The 22555-nt window shown below is 41.3% G+C and overlaps 1 protein-coding gene across 3 annotated transcripts in view; it reads left to right on the plus strand.

Moving 5' to 3' along the window:
* The window catches only part of WDR4 (WD repeat domain 4), a 39332-nt gene extending 17315 nt beyond the window's left edge, over positions 1–22017 (plus strand). For 2 of the 3 annotated variants that reach the window (XM_030577035.1, XM_030577027.1), the window contains exons 5-11: positions 224–336; positions 2588–2648; positions 5204–5302; positions 15671–15735; positions 17259–17442; positions 18898–18967; positions 21008–22017. In XM_030577035.1, the coding sequence (XP_030432895.1) occupies positions 224–336; positions 2588–2648; positions 5204–5302; positions 15671–15735; positions 17259–17442; positions 18898–18967; positions 21008–21183 (768 nt within the window). In that variant the 3' untranslated portion in view covers positions 21184–22017. The remainder of the gene's footprint in view (positions 1–223; positions 337–2587; positions 2649–5203; positions 5303–15670; positions 15736–17258; positions 17443–18897; positions 18968–21007) is intronic. The other variant, XM_030577044.1, reaches the window with a different exon arrangement.
* Positions 22018–22555: the final 538 nt, after the last annotated feature.

Raw genomic sequence — 22555 nt, forward strand, 5'->3', positions numbered from 1 at the left:
GGCTTTGATAATCTCAACAATATTCCTGCCTTCTGCTACTGCTTCTTATTAAAAAGGCTTGGGGCTTGCGTTCTAAATGTAAATTGTTGCTTTCTGCTTGCACGATGTGTTCAAAATCATGAAACTAGTGTATTAGGATTTATTGCTTAATCACTAGTTACAAAGCAGCACATCAAAAGACATCCTAAGCTGTCTGTGCTGTGTGCTTATTTTGTGCCAACAGGCGCTGAGTCCTGATGACCAGTATATCCTAACTGCGGACAGAGATGAGAAGATTCGAGTCAGTTTGACTAGAGCGCCACATAACATCATATCTTTCTGTCTTGGGCACAGAGAGTAAGTTTGTGGAGCTGTTCACTGTATTTAAGGGCTGGCTAGAGGCGAGTGGCTCCTGTCTGTGGAGCAATAACTGGATTCTGGGTTAAAGAAACTCCCTAGGCTGTACTGTTTTAGTCCAGAATACAGTTATAACTTAGTTTGTGGCAATGACCATCTTTTTGTTGTGTGTTTGTGCAGCACCTAGCACAGCGGGGTCAGTATCCAGGACTAGGGCTCCAATACGCATAATAACTGAGTCAGTATGCGAGACAGAACATAGAGGGAGCTCACTGTAGGGAGAAGAGGATATAAGCAGGGTTTGAAGCATGGGAGATTGCTGTGGAAGTACAAAGTGAAGGAGATTACAGGGAGCACAGCTCTCTTTCCCCTGTTTAAAAGCAGAGGGAGAGTGCCCTGTCCTTTCCCTGATCTCCTCATTGAGTGTTGAGGTTAGGGCCTTGCCAGTCATGGGTACGTGAAGAGGAGAGCAGCAGAAGAAAGTGGTGCTTGGCTGGAGAGATTTTAGGTAGTGGTATTTCAAAGCCTTCTGCAGAACACCCTGCCCTTCCCATTTAGATTTGTTTTGACATTAATATATATTCTCCATCATGGTCAATAGAGGTTCTCCATTATTCTGGCCTTCATAGGCATAGTAAAATGAACACCAGAGAAATGTCCCTGCATAGCATTGCACAATGCTGTGTACCACGCTTCTGCTTGTCTGGCTCTGGGGCTACTTGGGGGCACACATGTTTTCAGATGTTTTTCTTCACTTGTTCCTGTTCACGTGCAATGAGGTATCAATGAACATCATCAAGAACAGGTGTTAAAGGAGAGTCAGGAGAGTGGTGCTCTATTGGACACGCTGCAGTCACCTTAGCCCCATCTAAGTGCTAAGAATACAGTTAAATAAGATATTTAAATATCTTATTAATACTAATGTTAATATCACTTTTGACTGTTGGGAGTATATCAGCATAGATTTGACATTCTTTAGAAGCTGCATAATTTTTAAATTAATGTCAAAGCTCTTAAATAGCCTTTGAACTCAAGGCTTTTGTTATGTATTTACATTGCTGTGTTTGATCTGTTTATTGTATTAACAGTTGTATCTTTAATGAACATAAGAGTTTTGATGTTCAAGAAAGACATTGCCTGTAAGTAGGGGCTATGGTACCTGGACAAACAACTCATTAACAATTCTACAATAGGAAGGCACTTAATACAATTGGCACAAACACTTTTAAAAATTCATTATTTAAATATGATAATCAGTTGGATATTCAATGTATTTCTCACTTGAGTTCTCCTGTTTTTGAATGGTGTGTATTTTTATTTAAATTTATTTTTGTAATTGAAATTGCAGCATTATGCCTCCATGCACCTGCAGTTACTGCTTTGTAACGAGCAAAATTCACTTGATATTTTAACTAGCTTTAAGTTGTTTATTTTCAGAAGCAAGAATTCCCCCTTTTAAAAACACAAAACCAAAACTCAGACATATGTTCTAATCTCTGCAGTGCATTGACAGCAGCATTTTACGTTAGTGCACGTGAACCTTGGGTTAGTGTGGAACTTAGGGTCCATATGAATCCACAAAGAACTTCCAAAGGGGTATCCTGGTTGAAGTTCCAATATTATAAGCTCCTTAATGTTACTGAGATTCCCAACTGGATGCAGCTAATCCTAGAAAGGATAGTGGGGAAATAGTTACATGGCTTGGTTGCCCTAAAACTGAGTAGATGGTGCCTTGGATGATCCCCACCTGCTGTGAGGGAACCCTCATGCGCTGATGCTCTGACTTCACTAATTAAAAACAAAATCTATATTGATGTACGTGTTTTTTTTAATTTTACATTTATAATTGATCCATGAGCATGATACAAATCTATTTGTAAATCTAATTCCATGTGCATATTCTGATCTAAATGACCAAAAACATATTCTCACAAGCAGCACTGTCTTCCCCAGTTAGAAGGGGATCAATTGAATTCCTGGAATACAATAAAGTAAGCACTTCTTGTATTATGTGGAATATCTTTCCAGGAATATTGCAGCGATATAATGAATATACTATCTCTGTCTGCCAGTTAGTTTGAGGGGAAAAGCTACCTTTATTCCCTGTAACTTATGCCTTTCTATTGCCTTCTTAAAATATATGTAATGGATGACACTGTAACCTTAAAATATGCTCTTACTATTATATTGGTACTCTTGTTTACACTGACACTACACATAAATGTTGAACTCTTAACTTCTTTCCCTTTAGGTTTGTAAGCAGAATATTTGTAATACCAAACTATCCAGATCTTATGCTATCAGCTTCTGGGGTATGTATTCTGATCCTTTCAAAAAAAAAAAAAAGTGTCAGTCTTTATGAGCCAGACTTCAGTTTTCTGCTTGTTTTGCAAGGATTTGGTTTCTGTAGAGGTGGAAGACTTGCACTTCAGTTCCACTCCCACCAACATTCTACTCTGGGTTCGATCTTTCTATTGTTAGTAAAATAGTGGTGCTTTAATCTCAGTTTACAGCAATGCCAGTTGCTTATTAGGGAAAACATATTTAGTTCTTAGTCCCCAGACAAGAACTGAAATTGACATTTCTAATGATGGGAGCACTTTCACTGTAACAGTTTTTTAATTAAAATTGGAACTCCACTAACTCATAGAAATGTCTGGAATGCTCTGCAAGTTACTGAATGCTGTGAATGGTGTAGTGACCTAAAATGTATTGAAATACTCATCTTAGTGTAGTGAGGTTTGGGATGGAGGAAATATTGACCTATCTGAATTTGGTCACAATTATGGTTAGCTGTCTCCGTATTAGCTGGCCCTATCTCCTACTCTAAGTAGGAATCACATTCAAAGATGAGCACCAAGCATTCTGAACTGCTAAGTGACAGTATCTAGAAAGTCCAACTGAACATTTAAAGCCTATTTTTAGTTTAAATTAAATGTTGATTTATAATCACATGCGTTTTAAATATTGTTAATTTTCAATCTTACTACCCTTTTTCTTCTTGCCAATGATCTCCGCTTCTAGTCTGACTCACCTTTGTTTCCTATCCACTTCTGATTTCTTATGTCTGCTTATTTTTATTTTTATTTCTTGAGATATTTTAAAAAATAGCCGTACTGTATCTTTGTGTTCTGCTTCTGCGCACTCAAGGTTTCTTTGTTCCAAGGCTTCTTTCTGTAAGGCTGTAGCATCAGCTTATTCTGTGCATTCTTCTTGCTTTTCACATCATTTCTAGTTCTATGGGATGGAGAAATCACACAGTCCTCACCAAGTCTGCAGGATTAACTCTAGCTTCAAAGCACTGACAAATACATTATCAAGAGATTATTCAATAATTGAGGTAGATTAAACATTGGGTGGACCAGCCAGCCATGACAGTTAATGTCCCTCTAATAAGCACTAGAATCCCAAATGCTTTTATTTAGAGTATTTAAGATGACCTAGGATGTGTTTGAAGTCTTAATCAAACCTCTCCTCCTTGCAAGACTTTCTGAATTGTATATCATATAGTTGTAGGTAGAGCAAGAGTTGTTTTATCAGTAGCACGATATGACAGCTCTAGACCCAGAAAGAATGAACAATTGGAGGTGATCCCCAGTCCTCCTAGAGAGGGGAAACAATATTCCTTATTAATGTGTATGCAGCTCAAACCTCCAGTCTAATACTAATAATGGAACTGCACAATGAGGGAAAATACACTCTAGAACTGAAGTCTGTAATCTTGTGGTAACTGTTGTATCTTTTGATTTGATTTTTTCCTATTGTATGCCCAAAGGTCCTGTATTTTGTTCCCACGCAGTATCTCTCTGAGCAATATCAGTGTTAGTGCTGTCCTCAGCTTTATTTCGTTCACAGGGAGGCAACTTCAGTGATATTTCCCAGAACAGAAACAACGAGGAGTCCTTTTGGCACCTTAGAGACTAACAGATTTATTTGGGCATAATTTTTAATGGGCTGAAACCAACTTCATCAGATGCATGAAGTGAAAAATACAGTAAGCAGTGTGTGTGTGTAATTACAGCACATGAAAAGATGGGAGTTGCCTTACCAGGTGGGAGGTCGGTGCTAATGAGGCCAATTCAATTAAGATGGAAGTAGCCTGTTTTCAACAGTTGACAAGAAGGGGTGAATATCAAAAGAGGGAAAATTACTTTTATAGTGTTAACAAGGGCAGTGCAATCAAGGTCCACCTTAATTGAATTGGCCTTGTTAGCACTGACCCCCATTTGGTAAGGCAACTCCCATCTTTTCGTGTGTGTGTGTGTGTGTGTTTACTGTATTTTTCACTCCATGCATCAGATGAAATGGGTTTTAGCCCACGAAAGCTTATGCCCACGAAAGCTTATGCCCAAATAAATTTGTTAGTGTCTAAGGTGCCACAAGGACTCCTTGTTGTTTTTGCTGATTGAGACTAAAACATGTTCCAGAACAGAGTTTAATCTCAAAGATAACTAAATGAGGGTCTTCTCTTTCACTGAATTATTATCCAAAGGATTTGGGTACTGTAGAAGGATGGGTGAGGGAAAAGAGCGACCTAAGGGGAGTGCCATTAAGATAGTGAGTGCGTAATGCATTTACTGTTGTGCTATTTACAAGTCACTCAAAATCCACTCATCCAGCAACTTAATTTCCTCTGCAAAGGAAAAATAACTTTTGTTTGATTGAATAACTTAGAATTGAGCTGAATTATATGTTCATTAAAATACCCTATCTGCAATTTGAGAACATTTAACCAGTTTCTTTGAGGGTTTAGAATCTCATGCATGAAGTATCTCGTGGCGAAGTATGATCTAGCTTCTGAAGACCACAGGTGACTTCTCTGTGCCAGTGATTATGTTAATCAACCTGTCCATTTGAATTTATTCAGGATTGTACTCTGAGGCTTTGGGAATACAAAAGTGGAAAAGAAGTGCACTGCTGTCATCTAAACAGTTTGAATAAGACTGAGGCAATCAAAAATGACAAGGTATGGGTTTTTGATGAGTTGTGTATGCTCATGCTGTCGTCGTGCTCCCTGAACCCTGTGGTTTAAAAATATGTTCTGTTGCTGGTTAGTATTAGAGCCACTCGGGATGGATAAGAATCAATGATTTAAATAAATAAATCGGATTTTTTAATTTAAATTACGTTTTTTTGATAAGTGTGTTTTGAGGAAAAAACATCTAAAGATAGTTTTAATTAAGGTACATTATAGCTCAAAGATATCTCATCATGGAATAGGGATTATAAATTATAATTCTATAGTATGAAACAATATATTCAGGTAATGTTTAAGAAAAGTTTTGTAAATGAGTTCCAAAATAGGTCATAGATTTAAGGACTCAGTCTTATGGAGTTCCAGGGGCTTCTGTATAGATTATTTAGGTTAATCTTTCTATCTTCCCGATGGAACTCAGTGCTCAGTGTAGAAGATACCATCAGATGCTTAGTTTTGCAGTTCTCAAACTGTGGATTTGTATCTCCAGAGATAACATGCTTATTAACAGCAAAAATGTTTTAAAATAAATATATAGCAGTGAGAAATAACAGACCTCAACCCTCTTGTCCCTCTGCAAATTTGTGTACATAGAGTAAATCCCTTACCTCTCTCTAAAAGTGCAGTTTCAACAATTTTAATGAATAGAAGATTGTTGGGCGTGGAATAGATCTGGACAAGGAGAAGAAGTCTGAAGATAAATGTGAGAAGGGAGGGACAGGCAGTAGAAACGAAAGTGAAACTGTTTAAGCAGCATATTCCAGAAGTCTTGAGGTCTTTCCAAGTGTAGCCTTTGTTGATTTGAGATCTGCCATACCATTGATTTGAGATCTGCCATACCATTCTCTCACAAGAAGGGAAAACCTATAATGGCAGCAGGCCATAAAAGAGATCTAGTTTGGGTCTTGTCTATCTCTGAGTTGTGAAGAATATGTTCTAAAGTTAAAATAACCAACAAGAATGCTCTTTTATGTAGAAATCCATGATTAAATTGAGTCTTCCTGACTAGTGATTTAAATCAAATCCATGCTGGAACAAGCTCTCTTTTATGGTAGTGGGTGGGAGATCCTGTTTAAGTTCTAGAAAGCACAGTTCATAAAGAGCAGAATTTAGGAACGTAAATCCCACTGGAACTGAACAGAATTTGTGCTCTTAAGTCATTTAAAGGGCTTGTCCACATGGCAGTTTAGTGGGCAGCAAGCCGGGTTGTAAATCTGCAGCATTCTAGTTTGCTGTGCACTAACAGTCTGTGTGGACCCTGCCCCTGTGCACTTGCAAATGCAGTAGGTCAAAGCGCACTATGAAACTTTCAGTGGATGGTGGTAGCGTCCTTGCAACCAGTTAGTGCACTGCAAGCAAGAACCTCTGCTTTCTGTGCACCAAATTGCTGTGTGGACAGGCTCTTAAGCACTTCTTTATAAATACAGGGTGGCATTTTCAGAACTTTCTGCAATTCTCCCCGTGTTTGAAATTAAGATGAAGCTTTCAATTTGTCTGTTGTATACAAAACTTGCCCTTAAACCTAAAATTGTCTAGAAGAAACATCTAGTGAAACTCAAAATCTAGCATAAAGCGACTTTGAAACTAGTAAAATCATAGCTTTAACATCCTCAGTTACATTTGAGCAGAAAGTTCCAAAATCTTTGTAACAAATTACCAGAAGTATTACCTTACTGAATTGAAACTCTGAAATACATCTTAATTTGTACTGAAAACTCTTGGATCTGGTAGTATCCATTCTTGCCTGCACATATGACTTGTTCCATACTCGCAGCTGGAACAACACAGTATCGTTCTTGCCATCTGCATTGAATCTGAGCCAGCTACCACTTAGCCTGTTGAGTCGGTCATCCACGTGTTGCGTATCTGTGGGAAGCCATCTTTTGCTGGATAGGTTTGTTTGTTTTTTAGTGTGAATGTCTAGCTATTCTATCTTTCGTTGAGACAACAGGGGCTTGATCTCCTTTCGAATGAGTCGGATAGGTGACACTTTCCCTCAATCAGTCTGTGTTCCAGTCTAGTGTTAGACATGGGTTTCTACATAGTGACTTTAGGATAAAACTTGAGAGGATTTGGCCTCTTGTGGTTTTTACTCCTAGGGCGCACTTACCCCAGTGTCCAGGCTAGAATCCAAGTGAAGTATTCCATTCTGTGTTGCTAATAGTCCTCTATTGTTTCAGTTGGAGAAGGTATTCTTCACTCTCTCCCTACAGCTGAGTGCTAGGCTCTCTTTAAAGGGTTTGCCATTTTCTAAGCAGTGTGTGTGTGATCTGATCCTACAGGCCTGCATGTACATTCCTATCTACTTAACTGGGAGCTGAGCAGGTGGAAGGATTGTAGAATGAGGCCAAAACTTGTCAAGAGCTTTGTGATCTTTATGTGAAAAGTGCTCTCTAAATGTTGGGAAGAGGTTATTTAACAAGTTCTTCCGTGTCAGAGGAATAGCGTGCAAGTCTTTTTCAAATCCATAGGTAAGCCCCCTCAGGCTGGTCCTCTGTATCTCAGGGTACGTCTACACTACGGGATTATTCCGATTTTACATAAACCGATTTTGTAGAATAGATTGTATAAAGTCGAGTGCACGCAGCCACACTAAGCACATTAATTCGGTGGTGTGCGTCCATGTACCGAGGCTAGCGTCGATTTCCAGAGCGTTGCACTGTGGGTAGCTATCCCGTAGCCAGGCGAGGAGGCGGCGGCTACGGCAGAGCGGCGACGAGAGTGATGAGGACATGGACACAGAATTCTCTCAAACTGCGGGCCCCTGCGCTTTGGAGATCCTGCTGGTAATGGGGCAGGTTCTAGCCATTGAACGCTGATTTTGGGCCCGGGAAACAAGCACAGACTGGAGGGACTGCATAGTTTTGCAGGTGTGGGACAATTCGCAGTGGCTGCGAAACTTTCGCATGTGTAAGGGCACTTTCATGGAACTTTGTGACTTGCTTTCCCCTGCCCTGAAACGCCATAATACCAAGATGAGAGCAGCCCTCACAGTGGAGAAGCGAGTGGCAATAGCCCTCTGGAAGCTTGCAACGCCAGACAGCTATCGGTCAGTCGGGAATCAATTTGGAGTGGGAAAATCTACTGTGTGGGCTGCTATGATGCAAGTAGCCAAAGCAATCATTAAGCTGCTGCTACGAAAGGTTGTGACTCTGGGAAACGTGCAGGTCATAGAGAATCCCATTGCAGCAAAGCCATCCACTAACTGTGGGGGGGGGCGATAGATGGAACCCATATCCCTATCTTGGCACTGGAGCACCAGGACACCCAGTACGTAAAACGCAAGGGGTACTTTTCAATGGTGCTGCAAGCACTGGTGGATCACAAGGGACGTTTCACCAACATCCACGTGGGATGGCCAGGAAGGGTTCATGATGTTCGCGTCTTCAGGAACACTACTCTGTTTAAACGGCTGCTGCAAAGGAATTACTTCCCAGACCAGAAAATAACAGTTGGGGATGTTGAAATGCCTGTAGTTATCCTGGGTGACCCAGCCTACCCCTTGATACCATGGCTCATGAAGCCATACACAGGCAGCCTGGACAGTAATCAGGAGCTGTTCAACTACAGGCCGAGCAAGTGCAGAATGGTGGTAGAATGTGCGTTTGGCCATTTAAAGGCGCGCTGGCACACATTACTGACTCGATCAGACCTCAGCCAAACCAGTGTCCCCATTGTTATTGCTGCTTGCTGTGTGCTCCACAATCTCTGTGAGAGTAAGGGGGAGACCTTTATGCTGGGGTGGGAGGCTGAGGCAAATCACCTGGCCGCTGATTACACGCAGCCAGACACCAGGGCGATTAGAAGAGCACACCACGAAGCAGCGTGCATCAGAGAAGCTTTGAAAACAAGTTTCATCAGGGGCCAAGGTACGGTGTAACTGATGTGTTTGTTTCCCCTTGATGAATCCCCCCTTTGATGGACTCATTCCCTGTAAGCAACCCACCCTCCCCTTCGATTACAGCTTTCTTAAAGAAATAAAGTCACTATCGTTTAAAAATCATGTATTCTTTATTAAAAAGTCATTATAAAAAGAGGGAGAGAACTGACAAGGTATCCCGGGTGTGGTTTGGGAGGAGGATAGGAGGGAAGAAAAAGACCGCTAAAAATATTTCAAAGTAATGACAGCGTTTTGGTTGGGCTGTCCACAGGGGTGGAGTGGGTGGGAGCATGAAGCCTTCCCCCACGCGTTCTTAGTGTTTGGGTGAGGAAGACATGGAACATGGTGAGTGGTGAGGATGGTTACACAGGGGCTGCAGCAGCACTCTGTGACTCTGCTGCTGTTCCTGAAGCTCCCCCAGATGTCGGAGGATGTCAGTTTGATCACGCAGCAGCCCCAGTGTTGCATCCCGCCACCGCTGATCTTCCTGCCGCCACCTCTCATCTCGAGTGTCTCTCCTATCCTCACGTTCGTCCCTCCTATCCTCACATTCACTGGCATCTTTCCTGTAATTTGATACCACATCCTTCCACTCATTCAGATGAGCTCTTTCATTGCGGGTTACTTCCATGATTTCCGAGAACATTTCGTCTCGCTTCTTTTTTTTTTCCTCTGCCTTATCTGAGAGAGCCTTTGGGATGGAGTAGGGAGGCTTGAAAAATTTGCAGCTGCATGAGAGAGAGAAAAAAAGGAGAGAAGTATTTAGAAAGATACGTTTTACAGAACAATGGTTATACTCTTTCACAGTGAACAACACTATTCACCTTACATAGCACATGTGATTTCACTACAAGGTCGCGTTTTGCATCTTAATATTGAGTGCCTGCGGCTCTGGTGTTACAGATCTCACAGAGGCAGGTCTGGGCATCAGCTTGCATGCGGCCATGGTAAACCATTGTCTTTCGACTTCTGCAGCCTTCATATACACGGTGCCCTCCTTTCCCAAATACCAAGCAAAGCCTGTTCAGTGCTGCTTTTTTCCTGTTAACATGCAGCAGCAGAAACCACCCCCCCCATCCAATTCTCTGGGATGATTGCTTTACCCCTCCTCCCACCGCGTGGCTGGTAGCAGAGAAGATCCGTGCTAGCCAAACGCGAAAAAGCTCAGCGCCATTACCCCTCCTCCCCTCTCCCCGCTTGGCTACCTGCAAGGAAGGATTTCTTTTAAGCAACAGGCAAACAGCTCAGTAGGAATGGCCATCTCTGTCCCCTTAATTAAATTCCGGAATTTCAACCAGGTTACCATAAACGATATCACTCTCCTGAGGATAACACAGCGAGATAAAGAACGGATGTTGCTTGAATGCCAGCAATCACCAAGACCATATGCAGCTAGGCTTTGTCATGCAATGATATCAGATTACTTGCTACATGCATGGCGTGGTCAAGTGTCCTTCCATGGTGGACGGAATAAGGCTGCCTTGCCCAGAAACCTTCTGCAAAGGCTTTTGGAGTACCTCCAGGAAGGAGAGCTTCATGGAGATGTCCCTGGAGGACTTCCACTCCATCCCCAGACATGTTAACAAACTTTTCCAATAACTGTACTGGCTGCGAATGCATCCCAAGTCCTGAGGGCAAATCAATCATTAAAAAACGTTTGCTTTTAAACCATGTTTTATATTTACAAAGGTACACTCACCAGAGGTCGCTTCCATGGCTTCATTATCTGGGCTAGTGGCTTGGAAGGACTGAGAGGGTAATTCCGTCTGGGTGAGAAAAAGCTCCTGGCTGTTGGGGAGAACGGAGTGCTGTGTGCTTTCTGCAAGCTTGTCCTCCTCTTCCTCATCTTCATCTTCCCCGTCCGCAGAATCCTCAGCCATGGCTGAGATTACCACCACCACCTCGGAATCCATGGACAGGGGTGGGGTAGTGGTGGCAGACCCCCCGAGAATTGCATGCAGCTCAGTGTAGAAGCGGCATGTTTTTGGCCCTGCCCTGGACCTTCCGTTTGCTTCTTTGGTTTTCTGGTAGGCTTGTCTGAGCTCCTTAACTTTCACTCTGCACTGCACTGAGTCCCTGGTGTGGCCTTTCTCCATCATAGCCTTGGAAATTTTTTCAAATGTTTTTTCATTTAATCTTTTGGAACGGAGTTCTGTTAGCACTGAATCCTCTCCCCATATAGTGATCAGATCCAGTACCTCCCGTGCGGTCTATGCTGGAGCTCTTTTTCAATTCTCAGGAGACTGCATTGTTACCTGTGCTGATATGCTCTGCGTGGTCACCTGTGCTGATCACAGCTCCACGCTGGCCAAACAGGAAATGAAATTCAAACATTCGCAGGGCTTTTCCTGTCTATCTGGCCAGTGCATCTCAGTTCAGATAGCTGTCCAGAGCGGTCACAGTGGTGCACTGTGGGATATCGCCTGGAGGCCAATACCATCGATTTGCAGCCACACTAAGCCTAATCTGATATGGTAATACTGATTTCAGCTCTGCTCCTCTCAGAGTACAGAAACTGGTTTAAAGAGCCCTTTATATCGATATAAAGGGCCTCGTTGTGTGGATGGGTGCAGCGTTAAATAGGTTTAACGCTGCTAAAATCGGTATAAACGCGTAGTGTAGACCAGGCCATAGAATCTAGTGCTCTGAATCTAGAATTTTACTTTTAGTTGCATCCAAAGTCTCATTTCAGACAAAACCTTAGAAGGTTCTTTTCCTCCCTCCACAGTAAGGAACTGGCAGTTGATATTTTTAAACTGTCATGAAATATTAATGAATGGAACCTTTTGGAGACAGTTCTTGGATTAATGCATCCTCCCATAGACTGGTATAATTATTTACTCAGTTTGAAGGAACAGTAACACTGTTTCAGAACTATGTATACACAAGCCAGAAGTCTATAGCTCATTTACTGCTACACCTAATGTGAAAAAGTACAATTAGTTAATTTTTTAAGTGGTAGTTTTGAGGAATTATATAACTGACTCTTGCTGTTACCTCAAGTGATGTCACTTGAGTAAGTTGTTCCTCACGGGCTGAGAGAAGCTTGGAATGGAGAGTATTTACATTTTGTTATGGTACCAGGAATCTATTCTCAGTTTCTTTCCCACCAAGGAAAAAAAGCTTATCTGCAACATGTCAGCTATATCATTGCAAGCCAGCATTATTTTACAATTGTACTATACAGCTTGCATGGAAAAATAAACAGTGTCTACATCAAGATGAGTTTCTTGGAAGCCATCGTCACTTCAGATTGAGCTCCTTCTTGAATCTGTGAGACCTCTGTTTATTACAAATTCTCACAAATGAAGTAGCCTTTTTTCCATCTCCTCTAAAAAGCTGGTCTTGGATTGACTCCATGCTTGTGGAATGATGAAGTCTGTCATTAGCTTTCAAAGTTGGTGGTTTCGAAATACTGCTGTATTGTTGCATTAATTATGTATGCTAATATACTTGTCAAACATCAGACATCAGTTTTTGTCTCCTACTCTCAGTAGCACATTACAGCCTTCAATACACACTATTGCTAGCATACCAAACCTTTGTTTTTTGAGAGTGCTTGGCCATCAGTGAATACACTGATATTAAATTCCTCACTCGCAGATTCTCAACATTCAAACAATTCAGTCTCGTAGAGAATGTTCTCTAGTGTTAGCCCATGAGTGAGGACCAGAAGAGAACCCATGCTTCAGAAGTTTGACATTGAATTCAGTGTCAGAAATGGTGAAGAAGTCACTGCCGTAACTTTGTCAGTTGTGGTATTTCCCTCTCACATGGAGGCAATAGCTTCAGAGGACAGTGACTGTCTTTGAGCCATACTTCATTGTATTGTGTAAAGGAATGGTCTCACTTACTCTTGCCTTATTCCTTAGAGTCTGCTTTTCCTGTCAGCACTTTGCAGACTTTAGCTAGTGCATTAGCTACCAATGGCTTTGATTACAAGAGAGATCAGATGGGATGTCCTTGTTTTTTCTGCTGCTTCATTGGGCATTTTATGATTTTTGCTATTTGTTCACTGATGCTTGTGAGATGAGTGACTTGATTTTTGTCTTATTATAATCATGCTTCATTGTAATGACAGTGCACATGAGCACAAGAATTAATTTGTTTTCACCATCTATCAAGCCAAATAGACTTGTCTTGGGAAATATATAGTTGTGCTGAAGTGATGTAGAGCTGGTCTCAGGATTAGTCATTTTAGCTGATGATAGGGAACAAATCCCACAGTAGTGTGGGCAAGGACTAGATAACCTTAGAAGTCCAAGTGTTCACCTGATCTGATCCGCTTGTCTAAAGGTCAGAACAGAAATTGTGCAATTTCTGCCCAGATACTTCTAGTGTGTTTCACAGGGTCACTGCTTCTAATAGAATGTCAACAGTTAATTTTAAGGTGATGGCTGGCTGAAGTAAAAAGAGTGACACCTGTTTACCATGAATTGTTTTGTTAGCATTGTCTTTTTACTAGGTTCAGTGGTCCCATGGGCTTGCCTAATGAAAAAAATGTTTGAGTGCTTGTATTTTATTCCACAATTAAATAAGGTACTAGATCTCATTTCACATCCACAAAAAAAAAACCCTGTCAAACTGACAATTTTGAGTTGCTGTGCTGCTTTGCATTTAATACCAGTGTCCCTTCTGTATCTAAATACAAAGTGTACCCTGCCTATCCCATCTGTTAGCATCACTTATGCCACGAATTGTCTGACAGGAGTTGGTGCTGTAGGAGATAGAGTACAACTTTGTTTTTTAAATGTCTAGAGAGCCCACTGCTGGTGTGTGTCAATAAGGGAAGCCATTTCTACAAAATCAGAATGTAAACAGTTCTATTTACCCAACTGTGGAGCTATTCTTGGTAGTTGCAGTAACTCTCTCATCAAACCCTTCACCCTCACCTCCTTCGATATCTTAAACCTTGAGAGATTTAGTATCCATGTATTGTATAGAAAGACTGGATCCCACCTGTAAACATGGAATAATTGTTTCTGCAGAGTAGCAACAGACCAATCCCATCTGTTCTCAAGTGCTCTAAAATTTATTTCTCTGTTGAGGGTGACCTTTAGAAAATGTTCCCCTCATGTTCAAACAGATTAGAGGAGGGAAGTACATGCTGCCTGGTTTTTATTTTCAGCTTAGAGATGTTATTGCACAATGCATTCTTTTCTTCTCTGTAATTAAGATATTTTATACTACTAGTGGGGTATAGATATGGATGGAAGCCATGGTGTAACCTTTCCTTCTGTTTGTGCCTCTATTTTTGTAGCTTGTGGCTACAAATCTACATCAGTCTGGTTCGCTGGGCAAGAAAGGTTACCTTGCATTACACTTGCTATCCTGGATGTTGAAAAGCAATGCAGCCCTAGCTTCCTCCCCAGATTACATGTCCAAATATTACTCCCGGGACACTGCCTGCACTCCAAACAGCCAGCTGAAGAAGTAGAAACCCTGTGGATGCTCCTGAATTAAGCTCACAGCCATGGTTAATTAGGGACTGACCAATCACCCAGTGTTGTGCCAGCAGAGGTGCTCAAAAGCTCCTTTTAAAATATTGCCAGCATAGTGAAGGAAGGATTGGAATCATTTCCTTGTTCTGCTGGAGCTAAGCTATTTCCTCTTCTCTGAGTAGGGAAACTATTCCTTCCAGAGATGACATCTCCAGGGCTTTTAAAAATACATAAGAGCGAGTTTTGCCTTTGCAGTCATGGGTGTGGTTTTTTTGAAAAACAGGCTCTTCATTACTATCCACCCTCAAATCAAACTTAATGCTGTGCTCCACAGGCAGTATATTCAGTAGTTTTCAGGTGGGATGTACGATATTTCTGGCAAAGGAATTTAATAGCTTTGTCCAGTAAAGCTACCTCCCTCCTTGCTTATTAGTGTTTCTGCTGAAATGAGCTATCTCCCCCCCCCCCCCCCGTCCCACTCACCTTCCCTTTTACAGCACACGTCCCACTGGAAGCCGGTTTATAAAAGGGTGAAATTGAGACCACTTTACAAGAACATTGGCTACACATCATTGCATTCGCTTTTTACACCAAACCTGGTGGCCACCATCTTCCTGTTATATGTAACCTATAAACCAATTGTGTGGCATTCTGGCTAAGGACACTTAAAATATGTGGCTATTTCCCCTATAATTCACAGCCCCTTAAAGGCTAAAATGATGCTGTCATCTCCGTTAGGCTGCACCTGCTTGTTTGTTTGCTGTGAGTCTCTCATTAGGCTCTGTGCTGACTTCACGTCTGGTTATATTATTCAGATAGGTTATGCTGACCACTTTGGGGAGGTGGAGCACAGAAGGCAAAAATGGGATCTATTCTGGGGGGAAAGAACTACTGTCAAGATATTCACTTAAGTTTGACTGTTATTTTTTAAAATGAAGATCCCCATTAAATTCTGTAGATTAAGTGCCTAAATTTAAACCTAAATTTCCCCCCTAAGTGTTTAAGGTTATAATTACATGTTTTTTTCCCTCCTGTCAGAAATACGCCGTGTCGAGAATAGCCTATTGTTGTCAAGGAAATTACATTGCCATTTTATGTGACTGGTAAGAATAAAGGGGAATGTTGCTAAAATGATAGCTATTTCAAGAAAGGGCATGGGACCATGAGACATCTGTTGCTGGGAGTTTGACTTCCTCTGAATTTAAAGTGGCTGTCCTGTTATGGACTCTTAAAGGATGAGTTTCATCATGGGCATGTCAGTGGATTTAGCATGAGGATCATGAGAGCCCTTAGTATCAATTCAAACATAAGTGGCTCGAAAGTTGTTTGGTTTAGTAAACTCTTGCAGTGTTTTATAAAGTCCTTATATACTCTAGCTCAGGGATTCTCAAACTGAGGGTCGGGACCCCTCAGGGGGCTGTGAGGTTATTGCATAGGGGGCAGGGGTCACAAGCTGTCAATCTCCACCCCAAACTCCGCTTTGCTTCCAGCATTTATAATGGGTTAAATATATAAGAAGTGTTTTTAATTTATAAGGGGGGTTGCACTCAGAGGCTTGCTCTGTGAGAGGGGTCACCAGTACAAAAGTTTGAGCCCCTGCTCTAGCTCCTCTTGAGTTCAGGGCACAGTGGAACAGCTCTCAAAGGCCAGGGTCTTTGGGTCTGAGTCCAGTCTTTACAGTGCAATAGGTCAGGAGTCAGTGTAAGTCAGCAGAGATACCAGTGTAAAACAGCATTAAGAGCCACAGCTAAGGGGCTGTGCTGCCCATTGGGCCCAAGGATATGGGCTCTGCCATGCAGCAGAGTACTAGTGAGCAGTGGGGCCAGGAAGTTGCTGATGAACCCAGCTCCCAGGCTGTTGTGACCTGTTAAGCTTAGCAAAATGAGTTCCATCTTGACATACAGGCTTGAGTATGGTGAGAAGGAGAACAGCATCCTAAGTTGCCTGTGCTGTGAAGCTGGGAGGCACTTTCTCCCTTTTGGTGAACCTCTTGTTTGCCGTGGGGGAGCCTTGTTCCTATGAACTGACCTGAAACACCTGCTGCTGGGCTTAACAGGTCTCAGGAGGCTTTATAGGTGGAGATCATGGATGCAGGGGAATAGATATTGGGCCTTTCCAGTGCACACCAGCCCCAGTGCAGAGCCTGTTTTCTTGGCCCTCCTTACGTACATTCTCTCTCTCTCTCTTTTTCCCCTCCCCTTACCCGGTTTTATTTCTGCTGATGTTCTTTAATTACCCTTCAAGCTGTGAACTCTATGGTAAATTGCACTGTGAAACATCTGATTATGCAAAAATACCCTTTAGTAGTATGTGGCTTATTATTTTTGCTAACCTTTTAAAATAGTCTAACCTTGGGGAAAAACAGTTCAGAATGATTTTTCTTCAGTGTAACATTTGGAAAGAAATATTAAATTCTCCAGTATCTGCAATTTACCTTGGCCCCTGGGGTTGAAAATAAGTAGTTTTCAGTGTTGGGGAGTCAGTTTCTTATTTTAGAGTTATACTTGAAATGCTGCTAATTTTGCTCCAGTACTAATTTTGGAGTGAGTAGATGCAATTTACTGTGTACAAGTGGTCGCCCTAGGCAGGTGTGATAATGGTAATTCCATTTTATTTCTGTTTAAAGTATTCCCACAGTTTACATCTTCCAGTTTGATGCTGCTACCCAGCTGTTAAATTACAGACACCAAATCTCTTTGAAGCATAAAGGCTGGGACATTGCATTTGAGGAAACAGGTGGGCTCTGGATACTGCAGGAAGACAAAGAAGCATCACTTCTACTCTACAGGCCTGTGGATGAACATTGGCAGGTTAGATGTACTCTGATACAATTGCCAGTATCTTCTATCTGCTCCAGTCCTCTCAGTGAAAGGCAGAATAATTGATGAAAATTAAGTGGCACAATTGCTTTAATGCATTATAGCTCTGAGCTGAGGTCAGATCTGGATCTGATCAGAGATGGGCTCATCCTACTTCCTGCATTTCTGCAAAACACAGGATTTAGTATGACTCGCAGTCTCAGCTCAGGAGATACCCAGATCTGACCTAGACGGGTCAGGATTGAGGTACCTGCACAATGGTTGGCAGCCTTAAATCTGGTTTAAACTAGCATCTCTGCTCTTAAGCATGAATGTCACTCAACTAAAAAAAAATACCCTGTACACTCCTCTCAAATTTGTCCCTTCTCAGACTTTTTTTCTGGGTGAGGGGCCCTCTGCAGCTCCCCACATCATCATCTTACCTTAACCCGGTGGTTAAACTAAAAGGGAGCATTGGGGAATACTGCTCCCCGTCCTCCCAAAATCCCAGTGAGAGCTCCCACTCTGTGGTTTTGAAAAACTGCTTCCCTCCTAACTGGTTGGTGATGAAGGCTTGCTGGGAGGGGGGATTTCAAATGGGAGCAGCAGGAGGAGCTGCCTGACTGAAGTCAGTCTTACTAGTAGGCTGAGCGGCTGTACTAGTTTCTTGGTTGTAGTCTACCACCCTAACCATGTCCCAGCAGCCAACTGACTCTTCAGGATGAGTGTCAGCTTCCACACTGAAAAGCGTGACACACTGACATAGTGCTGCAGCCCGGGAAAACTACCTAGTCTCAATCCATCCCAGTGAGAAATGTGCTAACTCCATTGCTAAAGTGTTTTTGGTGGTAGGGTGTAGATTTTGCTAGTGGCCTTCAAGAAGAGGGAGCTAAAAAGAAAAGAAAGCATGGAGAAAAATGTGCCCTGCCTACCCTTTTCTGTACCTATCTCAAATGGAACTTCTGTGAGGAGAGAAGAAACTGTGGTGGCCCTGTTAGTGTCTGTTATCGTTCCATTGAGAACTGAGTCACCAAAGCTCAAATGTGAGCTATCAGATTCCCTCTAGTATCCATTAGATTTCCAGACAATAAATTCATCACCCTTGTAAATCTAAGAGTAGTGAGATATAGTTGGAAAGTTTTCATTTTAAATTTGTTTCATGAGTGTTCTTGGTTCACCTCTTCCTCAAGCTATTTTTTTACCTCACTGACTTCTAGAAAATTGATTCCCATTTTTCCTTCAGATCCTTGGCAATCTCTGTTTTCTAGGCTGCCTTAGGTAGAACATGGTGACCCCATGCCAGGCCTGAGTGATGAGTTTGTGGGAAAGAAAAGTGTTCTGTTAAATTTCCCTTTTTTCATGGTACTCAGTTGAGGCTTTGCATTTCTCAGTGTGCTGGTCAGTGTAATGCGCTTTGTATGATTGCTGCTGAGGAGCATAGTGAATAGGTGTTCTTTCCTTTCCCAGCCTGTCGCTGATGACAAAGGATTAATGAAAATGTCAAAATACCTGCACGACAACTGGACAATGTTCGAAGGTGAGCAACTTCGTCGAAAAGGCCAGGGAATGTGTTACAGGAGTGAAAGCACAAGGGAAGGAGTCGGATCAGAGTTCTGTTCATGGCTCTCCTTCTGGCTCTGGACAAATCACTTAGGATCTGTCTATACTGAAGTTGGGAGCTTAAAGGCAACCCCTGCATGTCTAAGTTGAGACACTGTGAGAAGACGGTACAGGGAAGCTTGCCCTACCACTCTGTGCTGTACCTGAAAATGAAAATATTAAGCATATATTTTGGTGGAGGTTTTGTTTATGGTTTTTTCCTTGGTTTTTCTAGAAAAATGCCTAGTTCCTGGAGGCTAATTAAAAAACAAACTTAATTAGAATCACCAAGGGTGGGTGGGGTAAGAGTCAATGGATGCCTTGCTATATAGACAGGTGTGGCTTAACTCTGTGCATGATTGAGGCCTCAGGCTAGGATGTTGTGAAGCTTGTTTCTTTTCCTTCTTTTAAAACCCAAACTTCCATCCTTGGAGGGCCATTATATATGCAAAAAAATTATCAGCCCATGTAATTTGACAGAGTTGCTGGAAAATAAAATGTAATAACTTCAATATCTAATCTGAGTATTTTCTGTATGCTATTGCAGTGAAAATCTACCTTTTGAAGGGAATGTGTTTGTAATGCCTGTGTTTTACACAGCTCAGATGTTCCAAGATAGATCCATTTAAAAGCAGGTTCCTGAGTGAGAATGAATACAGAACTGTAGTGGAAAACAAGTTACTTTCCAGCATAGCTAATTACCATAATGTATTATAATAGTCTCTGAGTATCTGCAGCTGGGAAAGGATGACTATTCAGAGCATAGTGATTATTATAGCTAATTAGCGAGAGGAGGCTCAGTTGATAAGCACCTATTTCAGCTGTGTAATTAGTGCTTTTACAGATTATGAAAAAAGGTACTTACCCTACTAGATAAAACAATGAGAGTGCTTGTGTTGCGTCCTCCCTTAGACAGCTGGTGATCATGGAATCTGTAAGACCTCTTGTAACCTAAGATTATAGAAGCAGAAATTGAATACTTAAACCTTCAGTTGAATAAACTGTTGCCCCTGAAAAGAGATTCTGCAAACCCTTAACATAGTCCAGTCCGGTGGAAATTACAATTGATAATGTAGCTCGATTGCTTACTCACTAATGTTTCTCTTCTTCCTGCCCACACCTGTCTGTTTCTCCTTTTACTTACAGTTAAGGATTTTTTTAGGTGGGGGAAGGAATGCGGGGGGGAAAGGAATCACAGATGGGAATTAGACCACGCCCACTAACTGCTTCTAGAAACACAATAACTCTAACCTGTCAGTTTTAGTCTATACTCCCCAGAGTAACCTTCCAATTATCTTCCTTGACTGTTCAGGCATTTTACAGGAATGACAGATGCATCATGCTCTGAGTACATTTAAACAGAATCTTTAAGGATGTACTATAATAGGCTCACAAAGGAGTGGCGGAACATGCAGCGATGAGTGCTGGGAAGTTTGTGTATGCTTTATTTCATGATGTCCTGTCTGAATTTTCTAATGTGTGTGTGTGATGGGTTTTTTTGTTTTGTTTTTTAAATGCAGGGAATACCAAACTAAATACAGTACTCTAGCTGGAGCCTGTGCAGTGTTTGAACATTGTGGAATAATTCCGATTCCTTAATGCACTCCAAGGGGGTCTTTATTGATATTACAAAGATTTTCAACAGAAGCCCAGAGTTAGAATTTTTATATGCTCCTTGACCCTCATTGATGTCAGCGTGAGCTGTTGGGTGTGCAGTACTCTTGAAAAGTCAGGGAGGCCTAAATATGGATTTCAAATTCTAACTTTAGGCTGTTAAAAATCTTGGCCTTGGTATGTACGAGTGTAATAGTGATACTTGTGAGTGGCTCACCACATATAAACAGAATAAAAATGTTGTGCATTAAGATATCTAGAATTATGGTGCAGGAGTCAGGAATATTTTGTTTAAAATTTCAGTGCAAGAAGTAGTTGGAAATAGTGCTCAAAGCATCCACATTGTCTCTCTCTTCTGCCACAGGTTCTGTTGAGACAGAAAGTTGCTACAGCAGTCTTTACAAGGCCTCATTCGACAACATGGCTATCTATCTACAAAAGAAAGAGGAAAGACTACAGCAGCAGCAGAAGAAAAGAAAAGAGCTGCAGCATGAATCTAATAAACAAACTAAAAAGATCAGAACAAGAGAATCATACTAACCATTAACTGCACCATTTGCTTGTAACTTCTACAACACTGAAAGAAACCAATCTAAGCCCTGAACTCTTTTTTAAGCAAAGTGAATGACTGACAAACATCAGCATTCAGTTTGCATGTCAGATAGGGAACAGCTTTAATGAATCAAGTTAATTTTCTTGTAATGACAATATCCTGCTTGCAACAGATATTGTATTTACTGTATATATTGTTCCTTGCTATTTGTTCTATCCCAACAGTTGGATACCTTAGTGCTGGTAAAGCAGTTTTAGTAATCTGAAGCACAATATCTTCATATTGAGATAGTGCTTTACTTGGAGAATGGGATTTCTCTTATCTACTGGACTCCACGTATAACCTACATTAGGGCTGGTTTCCAAAAGAAGAAAGTGTGCTAATTAGAAGTTGACAAGTATTTTAGTTTTTGTTTTAGACAGTTCATTTAATATGGCAGCCTATAAAAGGATAATCATGAAAAATTAGTCTCTTGAAAAAAGTTTTAAAATACAATATATAAGGCTGTAACTGGCAGGCCTTTGTCAATTTATTTTTATGCTTAAACTACAGATTTTTGTTATGAATTCTGTGTAAGTACTTTAAACAGTGCTGGATTCTCAGAGCAGTGCAGGACTTAATTTTACATACTGTAAAGCAGCAAAAGGTGTCAACCAAACCTCAATGCCATGGGAAGAAGACTGGTTTGCTGCATTTTGACTTTTCAGCTTATCTGTAGAAGTGGTTTCAGAGGACCTAGTGCAATATTATCTTGTGTGTTCTGCTTTTTGTGACAGAAGTGTCATTTGACGCTAGCTAAGAAATAAAAATCTTGACTAACAGTTGAGAGAATCTTATGGCATTAGTTGTTACTTCATCACATACATTTATTTAATACCAGAGGAAAACTATCGGAACACAACTTATCTTCATGGAATATACTGTACTTCAGATGGGATTTTAAAGCTGGGTGTATAAATCTATATGATCATTCAAAACATGAGAAACTATGAACTGAAAATCCATCCAGGTACTTACATGGCTCATCACTGTGGGATCTGAGCCTTTTTAGCTAAGTAATAAAACATTGCATGCAACTAATATACAAGAGATTGGTGAACTGCAAAGAAAAACCACTTCAGTTTATTTCTGGAGTATTATCTGTTAACCATTAACAAAGCAGAACCCACTACTTATATCCAAACACTTAACCTTTTGTGCTTATTGCTGTTAAATCAATTTTTTTAAAAAGCCTTTTCATGAACACCTCATTTGAGTCCCACATAAGATGGAAGCATTATATGCACCTACCATGGAACCAGCAAATACACCGCTACCCCGCTATAACGCAACCTGATATAACACGGGTTCGCATATAGC

This window comes from Gopherus evgoodei, chromosome 1, assembly GCF_007399415.2.
Source record: "Gopherus evgoodei ecotype Sinaloan lineage chromosome 1, rGopEvg1_v1.p, whole genome shotgun sequence".
In the NCBI taxonomy this organism is placed as follows: Eukaryota; Metazoa; Chordata; order Testudines; family Testudinidae; genus Gopherus; species Gopherus evgoodei.